Source organism: Lytechinus variegatus, chromosome 9 (genome assembly GCF_018143015.1).
Source record: "Lytechinus variegatus isolate NC3 chromosome 9, Lvar_3.0, whole genome shotgun sequence".
NCBI lineage: Eukaryota > Metazoa > Echinodermata > Echinoidea > Temnopleuroida > Toxopneustidae > Lytechinus > Lytechinus variegatus.
Genome location: NC_054748.1, coordinates 37,428,158 through 37,444,698, shown reverse-complemented (window position 1 = coordinate 37,444,698; position 16,541 = coordinate 37,428,158). Strand labels below are relative to the sequence as shown.

At 37.3% G+C, this 16,541-nt stretch overlaps 2 protein-coding genes across 2 annotated transcripts in view; one reads left to right on the top strand and one right to left on the bottom strand.

Annotated features, from left to right (window-relative positions):
• Positions 1–5,795: 5,795 nt before the first annotated feature.
• Positions 5,796–13,970, bottom strand: LOC121420937 (bombesin receptor-activated protein C6orf89 homolog). Its single transcript, XM_041615491.1, has 7 exons — positions 13,893–13,970; positions 11,702–12,070; positions 10,508–10,659; positions 10,003–10,190; positions 8,225–8,360; positions 7,377–7,509; positions 5,796–6,445 (listed from the first exon to the last, which is right to left on the bottom strand). Exons 2-7 carry the CDS (start codon positions 12,060–12,062, stop codon positions 6,357–6,359), a joined length of 1,059 nt encoding a protein of 352 aa, XP_041471425.1. The 5' UTR covers positions 12,063–12,070; positions 13,893–13,970; the 3' UTR covers positions 5,796–6,356.
• Positions 13,971–14,066: 96 nt separating this feature from the next.
• Positions 14,067–16,541, top strand: part of LOC121422021 (ATP-dependent DNA helicase Q1-like) — a 28,971-nt gene continuing 26,496 nt past the window's right edge. The window contains exon 1 of the mRNA XM_041616823.1: positions 14,067–14,160. The gene's annotated coding sequence lies outside the window, so the exon portion shown is untranslated. The remainder of the gene's footprint in view (positions 14,161–16,541) is intronic.

Sequence of the window (16,541 nt, the reverse complement as noted above, 5' to 3'; positions counted from 1 at the left end):
TGAGCATGCTCAGTGTAATAAAGCTTTAGATAAGCCGATCACACTGAATCTCGTCTCCGTCCAAAAAACTTTTCTTACGGCAAACTTTTCTGCAACCGCAATGCGGCTCTCTGATTGGTTAAAACCGTGGACTAACTTTAATCCACCGATTTAGTCCACCCAAAGAGCTGACTAAATCGTGATGTCAAATGACGCGTACCCCGGTATAACTTTAGTCCACCTTTGTGAATCACAAAAATTAGCCCCTAGGTGCTAACTTTAGTCCATGGATTAAAATGATGTCAAATGACAAGTTTTATACCCCGGGTAAAACTTTAGTCCACCTTTGTGAATTTGGGCCAATGAATATACTGTAAAGGTTGATGAAATTTTGATATATTGTAACACGATATGACCGAAATATTGTTCATTATGAAAAATTAATCGAAATGCTGCTCTGTATTTGTTTCCTTCAACTCAGAACTTTTTAAGTACAGGCACTGATGAAAGCCTTACTTCCATTTAAAGGGGGATCTGGCTTTGGTCATAAAATATTGTGTTGTTAAGGAGGAAAATAAATCAAACAGAATGGTGAAAGTTTGAAAGAAATTGGACGAGCAATAAGAAAGTTATGGCTGCTTGAAATTTTGGAGATCCCTAAGACTATGCAGATTTCAAATTGGTAACTTGGCAAGTAAATTATGACAAGGGGTAAGGGCAACCTGCCCATAGGCTATGTGGTTTTCTCTAAGTGCCCATTCCCCTGGGGCAGCAATCTAAAAACAATCCAGGTAGTATATTGTTTCATGTCCTCGTGAAAGAAAAGTATAATTTTAAGTAAAATTTTTGAAAAAACAGTTAAGCCATTTCATGTATTGGAGTACAAGGAAGAGTAGTCCTTGCCTTACATCATTATGACATCACGTATGTGGCTAATTTGAAGTCTCCATGGTATAGTGATTACCAATATTTACAATTTTTGAAAATTCCCAACTTTCTAATTGATTGTCCGACGTTGATCATACTTTCACCTATCAACTTGCCTGATTTTTTTCGCTCTAACAACAAGTTTTCATTCGGGTTGGATTCCCCTTCAACCCTTCCCTGTTATGGAAATGGAGCTCATAATTTTCATATTGCAATGTATCATGTTATTGGCTATATCTTGTTGTACAACACCTACTTAGCTTGTTGTACGCGAGAAAATGGGAGGCTGAATGTCAAACATTCGTACCATTGCACGCAAGACGTACCATCCAAAGTGTACCGTTGCACGGCTTTGGGAGGTGACGTCACAATACGATTCAATTCATTGCGCTCAGTAATGAAGGTTGAATACACGCATAGCTTGCTGGCTACATGTGCAATGCTGCCCGAGGTCATGTGCGCTTGTGGGATTTGCTTTTTGCTTAAATATTTTTGCTCCCTTTTCATAGATACTGCAAGAAAAAACTCCCTTTTCCCCGATATTTTCGCTTAAGTCCGAGGCGTTGTGCAACACAAATAGTGAATATTGTTATTCGTGCAATGGTGCGAGTTTTCGCATTCGGTGAAAGAAAGAAACACTATTCAACTCGGCTAATGCCTCATTGAATAGTGTTTCACCGAATGCGAAATCTCGCACCATCGCACTCATGCCTATTCGCTATTTGTATACTGGCAACAATCAACTTAATAATATAATAATAATATTGCATTTATAGAGCTTTATAGAGCTCTTAATATCAAGATCTCTATGCGCTTACATTGAAATTAAATATTGACCAGATTATACTGAACTTTTTTCTGACAAGGTAGGGATTTATTTAAGGACTTGTCTAACATTTTTTCTGACAAAACACGTTTTATCTGACAGTAACCATAGTAACAGTCACACACAAACACATGCTTCCCATCCAATCAAAATCAAGGATAGTTATTGTCAGAACTGACAACTCCTCAGAGAGAAAGACAAATGTTGAAACCTTTGCCAGCACATCCCAGTTAAAGTCCCAGAATGAGCCAGACATGTGCATCCACAAGCCTTAGGCATGAGACTCCCGCATTGCTCGGTCACACAACATTTGCTCCTGCGACATTTCCTCTGGTCTTCATATCTCAGAGGATATAGGGTTAGAGATAGAATTGTTATAGATTTTTCAATTCAGAGTAATGTGAAGATGGGATCAGGGTTTATTTAGTGTTGGAGGTTAGATTTCAGGTTTGGCTTTACATGCAGATTTCCCATCTAAACAATTTTTTTTTGTTGTGAATAATATTTTATTTTCTTCCTCTTTAAAATCAATAGGTTTACAATCACAATTTATATGAATAAAGATTCTTTGCATGTATACAATAAATCAATCAAACGAATAAATATATCAATATTACAAATATTTTTATAATGATTACAAATGAAGGTAAACTGCCAAATTTCTTTTATAACATTGTGAAAGCAGAGGGGAAAAACCCTTATCAATCGACAAAATAACAAGTGGAATGCCTCTGGCCATCTCACCTGCACCACGCGGTTCAATATAGCAGCAGTGCTGACTTTGAATACTACTCTGACTCGCACAAGAAGTTCAGTGATACATGGTTACTCTTATGTCCACTTTTTATGAACTAGACCAATAAACTTACAGAGATATGATGGTTATTCAACAATAACCCCAACATGGCCAAAGTTCATTGACCTTACATGACCTGTGACCTTGATCATGTGACCTGAAACTCGCACAGGATGTTCAGTGATACTTGATTACTCTTATGTACAAGTTTCAAGAATCAGATCCATAAACTTTCAAAGTTATGATGGTAATTCAACAGATACACCCAGTTCAGCCAAAGTTCATTGACCTTTGACCTTGGTCATGTGACCTGAAACGCGCACAGGATGTTCAAAGATACTTGATTACTATAATATCCAAGTTTAATGAACTAGACCAATAAACTTTCAAAGTTATGATGGTAATTCAACAGATACCCCAATTTGGCCAAAGTTCATTGACCCTAAATGACCTTTGACCTTAATCATGAGACCTGAAACTTGCACAGAATGTTCAGTGATGCTTGATTACTATAATGTCCAAGTTTCATGAATCAGATCCATAAACTTTCAAAGTTATGATGGGAATTCAACAGATATCCGCAATTCGGCCAAAGTTCATTGACCCTAAATGACCTTTGACCTTGGTCATGTGACGTGAAACTCGTGCAGCATGTTCAGTGATACTTGATTAACCTTATGTCCAAGTTTCATGAACTAGGTCCATATATTTTCTAAGTTATGATGACATTTCAAAAACTTAACCTCAGGTTAAGTTTTCGATGTTGATCCCTCCAACATGGTCTAAGTTCATTGACCCTAAATGACCTTTGACCTTGGTCATGTGACATGAAACTCTAATAGGATGTTCAGTAATACTTGATTAACCTTATGGCCAAGTTTTATTAACTAGGTCCATATACTTTCTAAGTTATGACGTCATTTCAAAAACTTAACCTCAGGTTAAGATTTGATGTTGACGCCGCCGCCGCCGTCGGAAAAGCGGCGCCTATAGTCTCACTCTGCTTCGCAGGTGAGACAAAAAAACATACTTTGTAAAAAAGACTTTTTTCCCTGAATAGAATAGAAATAATCGCTTTTGAACATATTAATTGTACAAGAATAAAATGAAAGGATCAAATATTATTTTAAAGGTTAATTACAGGAAGGTTATTATCCTAAACATCCCTACACCCTCACCTTACCCCCTCCCCCCTCATCTCTCTCCCCAATAGACACACAAACTCACTTCAACTCACCACCACCCACACCACCCCCCCTTGCCAGAGCAAATGTCATGGTGCCCGCTTGCTCATGCCCCAAATCTCTTTCACACCTTTATCATTGTCTATCCCCATATACATTCACACACAATGGCTGGTGGTCTCAAGCTGAGCCACTCTTCCCTGCCTGAAATCTCTGGCATGCATTGCTGGTCTTCGAACTTGGAATATCTGACGGGCTGCAAGATGGATGGACTCTGCAAGGTTCTAGGACTGAGTTAAGTCAGTGCTGATAACTTTCAGGAAACACCCCTCTGATGAAATGTTCTCCTGGGCCCCGTCTTACAAAGAGTTATGATTGATCCAATCAATCGTAACTCTGGAAATCCATCAGTGTCATAAATTTTTCTACAGGAAATGTGCAAATGTCCTTTGTAAACAAGGAGAAGCACAGTGAATTTTCAAGACAACGTTGAATGTATAAATATACAGTTGTCCTCAAAATTATTCATACCCCTTGTGGAAAAACATTCTTTGGTAGATTCTTTACTTGTAAAAGCTATTATGATGTAACTTTCTTTGTATCTTTTGTCTGCTTGTTGCTATGCATGATTTGACATATGAGCTGGCAAGTCTTCATTAGCATAATAATAGATAGGGTCGAAAGTTATTTTTTGCACTTGTTCAGAATTATTCATACCCTTGCCAATACCTCAGCAAAAATGTCCTTTTATGACAATGCGCATTATTTTCACTGTCTGGGAATGTGCTATTCTTTGTTCTATAGTTATTTCAAGATGTTCCAATGAATTAAATACCCTCTTTGTTAAACAAGCCATTAAACAATGATGGAAAATAGCATCTTTCTAAAAGGGTATAAATAGAGGAAAGCATTCTGGTTATTCTCAGTCTCTGATAATCATGGCCAAGAAGAAGGAGCTCAGTGAGGACCTACGGCAACGTCTTGTGAATGCCCACATTGAGGGAAAAGGTTACAAGGCCATTTCCAAGCAGTATGACGTCCCTGTGGCAACAGTCCAGAGCGTAATCAAGAAGCACAAGAGGTACAACACTGTGAAGAACCTTAGTGGGCGTGGCAGGAAGTGCAAGGTGTCCTCTAAACTTGCCAGGAAAATCTGCAGAGAGGTCAACAACAACCCCCGGACCACAACCAAGACCCTACTTGAAACGCTTGACCGGTCAGGGACGAAGGTGTCCCGGTCCACCATCGAGCAAGTCTTGCACAAAGGAGGTCTCCATGGACGCAGGCCTCGGAAGACACCGTTGCTCAGGAAGAAACACCTGAAGGATCGACTGGCCTTTGCTAGAGGTCATCTGAAGCAAAATCCAAGCTTTTGGTCAACCATCCTGTGGTCTGATGAGACGAAGTTGGAGTTATTTGGCCATATGGATGTTGAATACGTCTGGAGGAAGAAAGGGGAAGCATACAATCCAAAGAACACTGTGCCAACCGTCAAGCATGGTGGTGGGCACATAATGCTATGGGGATGTTTTTCTTCCAGTGGCACAGGGAACCTCGTTAGAGTCAAAGGAATCATGAAAAAGGAGGATTACATCCAGATCCTTGATGAGAACTTGAAGGAATCTGCCGAAAAACTCCAGCTTGGCCCCAACTGGAAGTACCAACAAGACAATGACCCAAAGCATACCGCCAAGCTGGTGAAGAAATGGTTCAAGGACCCTGATGGCAACGTCCTAGAATGGCCAAGTCAGAGCCCTGACCTGAATCCGATCGAGAACTTGTGGCGAGACCTGAAAGTCAGAGTGATGGCTAGGAACCCGACTAACCTGACCCAGCTTGAGGCCTCCGCCAAGGAAGAATGGGCCAACATCCCGCAGGAGACGTGCAGGAAGCTTGTGGACACTTACAGGAATCGTCTAGAAGCAGTCGTAAAGAACAAAGGCTATGCTATTGACTATAATGAAAGACATTGGACTCAGAAAACCTAGGGTATGAATAATTTTGAACATGACATTGTTTGAGTATCTATGAATAAAATACCCCTGAAAAGAGAAATTTCTTGAATTGTGCATTGTTGTTATTCTTTCACTACATGTAGTCGGTCACACATAAATCATAGAGAAACTTGATAAAATGCATACATTTCATCACAAACATGAAAAATCACAAATATCAACAAGGGTATGAATAAATTTGAGGACGACTGTACATCATACCTAGATAATATTTTGAACAAACATGCATAATAGATGTTGACATTGCTGGCTGTCCATAGATGCGATCGATCGGATCAAGCACAACTCTTTGTACAACGGGGCCCTGGTCATCCCAGTTTACGCATCAACTATTGAAGGTTCAAGCTTAGACTGGGATGATACCTCTGGGCCCCCATCTTACAAAGAGATGCGATTGATCCAATCAATCTCAACTATGGACGGCCAGCAACGTCAACAACGTCTGTTCTGCTTGTTTGGTTACTTAAAAATATTTTCTAGCTTTGACGTATATTCCTGCATTCATTGTTTTCTTGAAAATTTCACTGTGTTTCTCTTTGCTTACAAAGGACTTTGTGCAAATTTCCTTTTTTAAAAATCAATTGTAATTGACTGGATCAACCGTAACTCTTAGTTAGACACTGCCCTGATCATGCAAAGGAGCCAAGACAGGACACGCTGATGCCGCCATCTCCGAATGGAAAGGACTGAAGCTCCCAGTATCTTGTATCAAGGAACACTGTAGATATATGATAGAGAAAGATTAAAATTTAGATTTTCATTTTTATTTCACATTTACAAAGAATAAATAAATAACATTATGAAGTCAAATACATGACCAGTATGAGACACAAATAAATAAAATTTTGAGGAAAGATAGGGGTCCAGTTTCATGACAACTTGTTATAATATCAAATGCACAATTTCTAAATCAAATGCACTATCAACCAATAAGATTGAAGGATTCAGCAGTTAAAGTGTTATTCAAATTTGTTATTATAGCAAGGTTTATGAAAGGGACCCAGGTACTTAGCTCTTTGTGCGCTGGGCCACGAACCCCTCTGTGCTGAATTATATTCAGGGAAGGAAACGATGGATTCGTTTGAGCGTGAAACGCGAAGTTCGCGTGGCATCGAGTGCATATTGGCCGGTGTGAAGTATGCGTGGAAAGGGTTAATAAAGAAAATGACCTTCAATGATTATATTTAAGTAAAACAGGAAGAGAGGCAGAAAAAGACACATAGGCCGTATTCCGCAGTCCAGTTTAATTTAAACTCTGGTTTTAACTTGTGATTTAACTATGGAAAACCAGTTGTAACATAAATCTATAACAGTAGAGGTACAATGTATCAGCTCATTTGACTCCCAATACATTATTAACTACCTGGGAAGGACAAGTATGACAGTTGTCTTCGCCAACAAAGAAGTAGTAAAGAGCACAGTAAACATGAGAAGCATATATTCACTGTAAACAAAATTTTGAAACGTTTGGCTTCCCATAATTTTACCACAGAGTTAGACCATAAAGTTAAACTCGACTTCAGACTACGGGCCATGGAACACGATTTTGCAGAGAGACACTACAGTCATCTCTCTTTCACCTTATGCAAAATCTTGTACAATCACACTCTTGCCTATACGCTTGTATAATATAAATAAGTGAGACTCACAAACATTGCCGGGTTCCAGTAAGAGTGAGACGTCCGTGCAGTTGTTCTTGCATTGTGGGACTGGAGACAAGACTATCTCTCTTGATCCGTGAGATTGTGATATCCAGGCATAGCCAGGGAAAGACGGTTTAGGCTGCGTTTCAGAGATGGAAATTAAAACATAGTTAAAAACTAAAGATAAAGGCGTGTCATGGTCTAGTGGTTCCGACTCTTGTCTTTTAATCTGAGGGTTGTGGGTTCAAATCCCAGCTATGACATGTTTCCCAAATTGCGCTTCACTTGATCAACCCAGGTGAGGTGAATGGGTACCCATGACGGACTATTTTCTTGAAATGTTCCAAGAGCTGGAAATGGCAGCTTGATTGAGCTAATCAAAGTTGGGGTTAAAATAATGGTGTGCCATAATGAAATAGACTTTATCTAGATAGATTTTTTAGAGTATACAAATAATTCCTATTATGATCATTATCTTTATAATTAAAAAATAATACAAATTATTACTATTATTTCTGTTTTTAGAATAATAATAATTATCATTATTGTTTTAGTATTATTAATATCAACATTATTCCTCTTATAAATTCAACTAGAATCCAAAAAATTAAACTAAGAATTTGATTTTCTTCCAAGTGAATATAATACATTATGAGTAATACCTCGATCATAATTAAGCACGATAATCTGCATGTAAATAAATTTGTTTCTAAACTTTGTGCTTTATCTGATATTTTATATTATAAAGTTTATTTTCAGATATAGTTCCCAATAATCCTCACATTTGACTTAACTTCTTAACTTTGGATCTGGAATGCAAGTATGACCATGTCATGAGTATAAGATTAACATACCATATTATGAGGATAAGATGAGGAAGAATCGATGACGAGGAACATCTCAGGAATGACCTCTGACCCAGAAGGAATAAAGCTCGGTTTACCACAAAGGTTCCTTACCAGACGCACACTACCAGCACTGGCTACTCTCCTGTCAAAGACAAAACAAAAGAAATTCTGATAATAAAAATGACCAAAAACAGAAGTGGCGATTTATGATGATGCACAGCATTTGTATAGCGCCATATATCTGTCAAAGACATTCAAAGTGGCAGTTTTGGAGGAGTCAGCCAATCTGGGTAGCCTGGAAGGGCGAGGAGAACTGTGACCCGCAGGTCTCTCCTTATATAACTGTTTTGGGATGCAGGTGGACCACTATATACACCGGGTTTCCCCTACTCTTATTCTAATAGTGCAGTGGGTTCTACACGTGCAAAGGTGGTGACTCTCCTCTACACGGGGCTTCCATTTAACATCCTATCCGAGGGACAGCGTGTTTTTCACTGTAACATAGCCTGCATCTATGAAACAGGGAAGAGACATTTACACACAACGCGCAGGCTTGAATAAGTTGCAAAATGTTGAATAATTGCAAAATACACGGAGAATTTTGATAATAAACTGACCTAAAACAAGCCTGTATAACAAAAACTCAACTTTAATTTACTCTGCTTAATACCTAGGTAACCTCTTGATAATAAAATGACAAAGGTCTGTATTCTGAACCCGGGCATAACATGGTCTAACTCTCTGCTAACCTTATGGGAAGACAAACATGTCAAAATTTGTTCATATGGCATGTTTCTTATGTTTACTGTGATCATTCATTATCCTCTAATGGTGAAGAGATACACGTATATCTTATTTATTCTTCCAAGTGCCTGTTGCAGAAAGAGTTGTGTTTAAACGCAAGCCAAAAAAAATCAATCTGAAGTCCCAAATGCGCATTGTTGATTGGTTGAAAATGAAGTTGCGCATGATTTTTAAAGTTGTGATTGATTGCAATTCTTTCTGCAACGGGCCCCAGGACAGTTAAGAATGATTTGAGAGTCAAATTAGATGATACATCGAACCTCTACTGTTAGGGATTTATGTCACGATTGGCTATCCATAGTTAAACCACAACTTTAGACCAGTGTTTATAACTTAAACCTAACTTCAGAATATGGGCCAAACTGTCTAATAAAACTCTCCTTCCAGTTGAGACGCAACACTACCAGCGCTTGCTGCTCTCCTGTCAAATATTAAGCAAAGATTACTTGATAATAAAATCACCTAAAGTGTAACTGACTATTGTTTGTGCTGAATTTATGGGGTAGGATTTGGACAACAACAAAAAACATAACTATGTAATGAAACTTTCCCAAAATTTTAATTTTCGCTGATCTATGTATATTTATTTTGGCTTCCGATAGGACCTTCAAGAAACTTTTATCAACGTTGAGGTATAAAAATCAAAACATTATCAAGATCATAAAAAGTTAGAATTTTAGAGAGCAGGGCCCCGTCTTACAAAGAGTTACGATTGATCCGATCAATCTCAACTATATGGAAATCCATCAATATCATAATATTTTCTACAGAAAGTTTGTTCATGCAATTAACTTTGTGAACAAAGATGAGCACACTGAATATACGGTAGTCAAGAAAATGATGAATGTATGAATATACATCATATCAAGAAATTATTTTGAATGAACAAACATACATTTTAGATGTTGACATAGCTGGCTTTCCATAGTTGTGATTGATCGGATCAATTGTAATTCTTTGCAAGACAGGGCCTGGTTTACCACTCAAATGAAAATGGAGACTGTTCAAGATCATCCTCAACTCTCTCTTCTGTAAATACATCAGCTGTTGAATGCACAAATGGATTGGAAGATTGAATATGATCCGCTCTGGTTTGGCTGAAAATCTTCTGGTTTTTACTGTGCCATGTCTGTAGCTCGTCATATGTGAACTGATTGACTTTTGGATCCTGCATTGAAATTAAATTATTAGAGAGATATCAATATTATTGGTATGATTTGATTATTAGCATTATCATCTGACATCATTATTATGATTTTAATTGATATTATCATCAATATTATTACTATTAATATCATCTTTATCATCATCATCATCCTCCTCCTCATCATCATCATCACCATCACAATCATCAACACCACCACCACCATCATCATCATCATCATCATCATCATCATCATCCTCCTCTTCATCATCATCACCAACACCACCACCACCACCAATATCACCATCATCAGCATCATCACCATACCCATCAATCGATACCTTAAACATGAAAGGACGTCCGAAACTAAAATAGCCTGAAGCACCTTCGATGACTTCAATACTAGACACAACTGTGCATGGATAGCAGTCGGGAAAATCAGTAGCACCATGATACAGGGGGTTCGGTAAGGCACATTCTGAGTAATAGATGTCTAGAGAAATAATTAAAAGTTACATCATCACATCAAAAATGTTCCTTGTTAAGTCAAACTTTCATAAGTTGAATAATTGCCTACATTATAAAGTCAAGGCATTTTATTCAGACCGGGGTCCTGTAACACAAGGGTTACGCATGAATCGCTAATATGCAAGAACAATTCTGATTGGTTCTTAGTCAGTCTATTGAGCAAAATGCACAAGGAACAATGATCTTGATATGCCATTTCATTTCGCGATCATTCACAAACCTATGTGTAATGGGGCCTTGTAGTTTAAGATGTTTACTTGCATCTTCTACATCTTACTTTGCCTAGGTTGAAAAAGAAATCAGTGGTGCTGAAGTTTTGACTAGGGCAGTTTCCCCTATAATTCATATTAATGTGTATCATATGCCCTTTTATAACCTTTCTGACTCTGTATTGCAGTTTTTACTTTTGAAATCCACAGAAATTGATTATATCCAGTCAAAATACTGTACGTTTCAAACTTATGTTAATGGCAATAATTTGAAAATAATCCACTTTCCAAAATTTACAATTTCTCTGCATTCTGGAATCTGGAGCACATCAACTATCATTAATTAAAAAAGAATTGCAGCTGAGTCAAATATAAAATTTATTTTCAAAATAAATTAATTTCTTGTTTGTCATATTTTGAGGAGCCCACACTATACAAGCTTTGCTTTTTAGTGGGATCCTACATTTCACAAATTATAAATCACAAATCCTTTACACATGATTTTTTGTATGCAACTTTCTTTCCTTTTCAAGTTGATTTAGTGACCTTGGTATATATTTTTTATGATGTTGACTTGTTATAATTGTATTTATTTGATTTATATTTTGTTGAAAATGAAATATGAACTCATAATCTCAATCATTTAAAAAGCAATCAGAACTAAGGCATGATTCTGGCTCTGACCTGTAAAGAAACATCTATATTAGGTACATATAAATTTCAGATATACACAAAAGATTCAATTTCTTTAATGGAAAATTAACCAATTTTTAAACGTCATAATCAATCAAAACTTACAACTTAAATCGACCCTCCTTGCAAGAGGTAGACTTAACAATCGAACAGCTCTCATTACCGGATAAGACGTCTTAAAAAACAGGAGTTCAAAGAATTGCTTGGTTGGTTTGTGGTTAATGATTACAACCCATAGACAGAGCAAGATGACTGAAAAGATGATTGTCCCTTGAGCTAGATTTCTCCATAATTTTGAAGCCGGTTTTGACTGTCTTTTGTTAGCCTTGAGTGCTAAAATGATGCAGTCATCGATGTCGGATCTTGTCAGACCTTGTTGGCTTGCAAGGTTTTTGAAGTGGTTGATTTTCTCCTCCACACTCTCCTTTAGAATTTGCGTCCGGGTACGTGGCTGGCGTTCTGCCATCGTGTGACCTGATTAATAAAATAAAATATACAATCACAAGAATTACTTTCACTTTAAAGGTAAAAGAAATTAGTTGCAAATAAATTATTTTTATGAGAAATTCTTTGAAATCAAGAATAATTGGCACCACATTGTTATAGATCTTGATCTGGTACATTGAAATAGACAAATTTTTGTGAAATCATGAAATCTTAGCTGAAAACAGATAATTCTGATGATCACGAAAACAAAAAAGGCATATGGGTAAGTGTACCGTATTCTGCTTGGAAAAATAAACAGACATTTTATGGAATTCCTTGCTTATTTTGCTAATTTCTGAGCAATTACACAGTTTTCCCATGCAGGGCCATTAAGTACATATTTTTTTATTCATACATACAAACAATTGTGGCCATTTTATTGAATTCTGTTCAAACTCAATTTTAGATCGGTCACAACTGTCATTTAACTTTTAAGTCTAGTACCGTATATCTAAAAATGACAGGATAAATTCTTTTATAAAACACAACTATGCTATTTTCTCTTAAGGGAATTTCACAATTGCTTGTGCGATCGTTTGTGATTACTTGGTCACAATAGATGTTGCACAGAATGGCAACAGTTGTAAGCAGTCGTACTACCAATTTTGAAAGGGGCTTTACATACATATTCTAATACTGTCTTAAGTATTGAACTAAGGTTACATTGATGACCCAAAACTTTGCCAGAGCCTTACCAGACATGGCAACAGCGAACTAACAAGCAATGGAGGCAAACATGATTTCACTATTCATTCAAATAGGGTCTTACAGTTACGGGCTAATGAAAGTCAAGACCTCCCCTCCAGCTCCAAATTAATGTGAAAACTAGAGGAAAATAGAACAAGTATCTTAAAATTAGTCATACACCAAAATATTACTAGCCAATTTGGACGTCAAATAAGATATTTTAACTACATGATGCTGCATCTTTAAGCTGCATACATGCTTTTCTTGTCCCTAAATTAAACCTGTCAAAGTAACCTGCCTGTCTTTCAATCCCCCTGGACTTGACATTTAACAGACTAATTGACTCAACTTTTTGCAGTCGTACCTGCCGATCTCCGAACAGCGGAGGAACTGAAACGAGAGAGAGAGAGAGAGCTGTTCATGCGCAAGCAAATGAGATAAATTTTGTTATCAATGCCCATCAGCTACCTGTCATGCCTGTGACTGTTATTGTCACTGTGACTTTCATTCATAAATTCATCATCTGCACACCTATCATGTAGTGTACACAATCAAAAAACTAAATCAGACATTGACAAATCCTGCACTTCTGCGTGGGCCTGGCTCTGTCCGTCTTCTTCATTCAAGACTTGAGTAACAAATATTCTTAAGATTGATCCCTAATTAATTGCCCATCTTTTATATCAACCACAAAAGTTTAATTTTTTAATTAATTTAACTAACAAGATTAACAGTTAAAAGTCAGGGTTGCGAATCTTGCAATACTTCAAATCAAACTTGAACTTCATATCTATTCATCATTCATGCATAGGCCCACTCATTCAATGAACAAGGTTATATGTCATTTTTTTAAATATAACTATAAGTATGAGATGGCATGACATGGATTGTTAATCATGAAAATTGAAATGATATACCATGTCCATGCCTAGACAGGAATAACCGTCGTTTCTGGGATTTATTCAACAATTTCTGATTAATTACTGTAACGTAGTTCAGCGGAACAACTAAAATACAGTACAGAGACTGAAGCTTTTGGTCTAGTCCATGCCAAGCAAATATGATTGTTACACTTGTCTTAGGAATATATAGAATGTATAAGAACATCGTGATCGATACGTACAAGTTCTTCAATCCTTCATCAATTCAATATGTCCTCGGTCCAAAATGAGATGAATTCTGAACTGGATCTGCAAGCAAGCAAGGATCTGAACTAGAATGACTAGTTGCAAGTGGACAGCTCCAAATTTAGGGAAATTCCCTTTACGCTGACGCCTGACAATGCACACACATTCAGCACATGAGGGCGGCAGAGTTCATGCTCCAAATTGATGTCTTTCCTTTTCATCAGAGATTGGCGAGTGGAGAAAACCCAGATGTGATGATTAAAGGTAATTTGAGATGATCAGTTGAGCAAGATCTTGATTTATGAGTCGTCTTTGGGGGGATAAGTTTGATAATATTAGTTATTTTAGTCATTTTATTGCTTGGATGTGTGAAGTTTTGGTGCAGAAATTTTTGATCGGTCCCACCTGTACAAAATTGCGTCGTGTACTTTGTTGTCAAGACTCGAGTCGATGTTAGGCACGGCCGTAGTCACTAGATGGCGCTGTCGCGGAAGTGCTCAAAATTTGTACGTAAGTTACGTCCGCTTGTCAATGAGTGAAATCGCATAGCGATGCGATATCGTCAAAATTAAGCCCCTGTCAGTGCGGATGAATATGATATTTTCTCTTTGTGATTGTCCTCCCGTGCGATGAAAAATATGTCATCGTAATGCATAGGACTTTCGCGAGCTACCGAAGTCATTTTCGTGCCCCAAATTCCATGAAATCTTCCAAAAATAACCATGAAAGTGTCGGTAAGTCAAAAGTGTCGTGAGTTGCTCTCAATTCTTACCTTATTTAGTTGTATTTCTTGCAAAATGGGTCTCGAAGTGTTCTGGATTTTCCGTTGATTGTGAAACTTGAATTGATTTCCTTTCTGTGTCTTGCAGTTAAATTGCAGCGCGGGGAATCGCAAGGGCTGTGGAAGCCCTTCTCAGTGAGGTTTACAAGCTGAGCTGCCCTTGAATTTGGTCGAATTTCGAGCCATTTTAATCGCGCGCACGGGATGATTAATTAACATAACAATTAGCAGATTAGAGATCAAGATTACGTCACGTACGTGCGTACGTGTGATACACAGAAATGAAATAGAACTTGAATCACAGTCAAGAAATGCTTTGTTTTCTTTGTTTGCTAAATGATTTCCTGAATTTAAAATCATGAATAAACACCAGAGTAATGACATGAAGGAGATAATCATGGTCATACATGTATGAGGAATAACTACCGTAAATATTTTCTGAAAACGAGTGAATATGATGGGGCAATAATGTGCATGCATGTATGCACTGGAAAATGAACATTCACCTCACTGTCAGTGCCGTGGTGTCAGTCACTCAGACACAGTGCTTTACTGCCTTTTACTGGCATTTTCTTTGCACTGCCAACTAGATTAAAACTCATTTATATATTAATATGTTTATTGCAATTTTTGAATAAATGGTAATACAAAGTGGAAAAAAAATGAAGATAAAAATAATTTGGACTAAAATATGCCATCACCCCCCCCCCCCTCTAAAAAATACACACTATCTTGAATGACTCGTTTATTTAATTTGCATTGAAAAAATAAATAATTGTATTTATGCACTTTTTTATTTCTCATTCTTTCTGCCAGAATATCAGATGCCATCATGAATAACCTCACCTCCAGATTGAACTCCTAAACATCTTGACAATGACTATCTACTGAGATATCTTGCCTTCTTGAGATTGGAAGTTTTAAGTTCAAGTCAGAGTGACCTAAGGCCCTACTAACAAGAAGAATCCAGATTTACATAAAAACAAATCCCACAAAAGATACAAACTGATTTTACTCTTAATGTGTAGTGTGTATGTGAGACTCTGTGTTTGTGTTTATTTTGAGGACCTCCTGTCTCTGTTTTTATTATTTTATTGACTGAATGAATGATCAATACCTAAAAGTGAGAACTGATTTTTGAGGAGAGTACATTAGTGTATGGTTTTGAGTGAATTTGATTTGAGTAACTGTTTTTCTTTATTATTTTTCTCATAATTATTATTTTTGCCTTTTATTTTCTATTTTCAGTTATATATTGTCAGTTACATTAAGTTGAACTTCCAAATTTGATCAAAGTGTTCAATTCTTGGGATAGAATTTTATCAGGTAATAAAACTGAGTTTGATAAATCTAAAAAAGGACACTGAAAAAATATGAACACTTGGAGATGCTCACTAAGAAGAGGAAAAAACATGAAAGGAAATGGAACTTAAGTGGATGTTATAGCATGCCTTTCGCAGATCTCCAAGCACCAGGAATCATAGGCGGCGGAAGTGGGGGGGGGGAGTATCCCCCTAAATTTGAGGTGGGGAGGGGACGATTCCATCCCCCTCAATTTTTTGTTGATATAACCTTATTTTTTAATTTTTTGGGCTTGTCAATTTTCAATTTTGTTTCCTGTGTCCTCCCCAAGATATTATTTGGTCACTATCTTTTTTTTTTCGGGGGGGGGGGGGGGTCAAAAGATTTTGGCGGTTCCCCCCTAAAATTTTTGGCTTCCCCCACCAATGCCAGGAATGTTGATGTTCAACTGAGAGTTGCTGAAGTGGAATCTCCGTTTGTCTGTGAACTTGTTATAGAGAATGATTATTCCAGGACAAGTTAGATGATATTACCCAGCCCATAGCATACATCCCAACAATGG

Excerpts from the sequence above, each read along its gene's own strand:
- LOC121420937 (XM_041615491.1), bottom strand. The coding sequence starts at position 12,062 with ATGGCAGAACGCCAGCCACGTACCCGGACGCAAATTCTAAAGGAGAGT. Across the intron at positions 7,510-8,224 it reads CATCTTATCCTCATAATATG|CCTAAACCGTCTTTCCCTGG; the intron begins GTATGTTAATCT and ends TCTGAAACGCAG. Across the intron at positions 6,446-7,376 it reads ACTGGAACCCGGCAATGTTT|TGTTCCTTGATACAAGATAC; the intron begins GTGAGTCTCACT and ends ATATATCTACAG.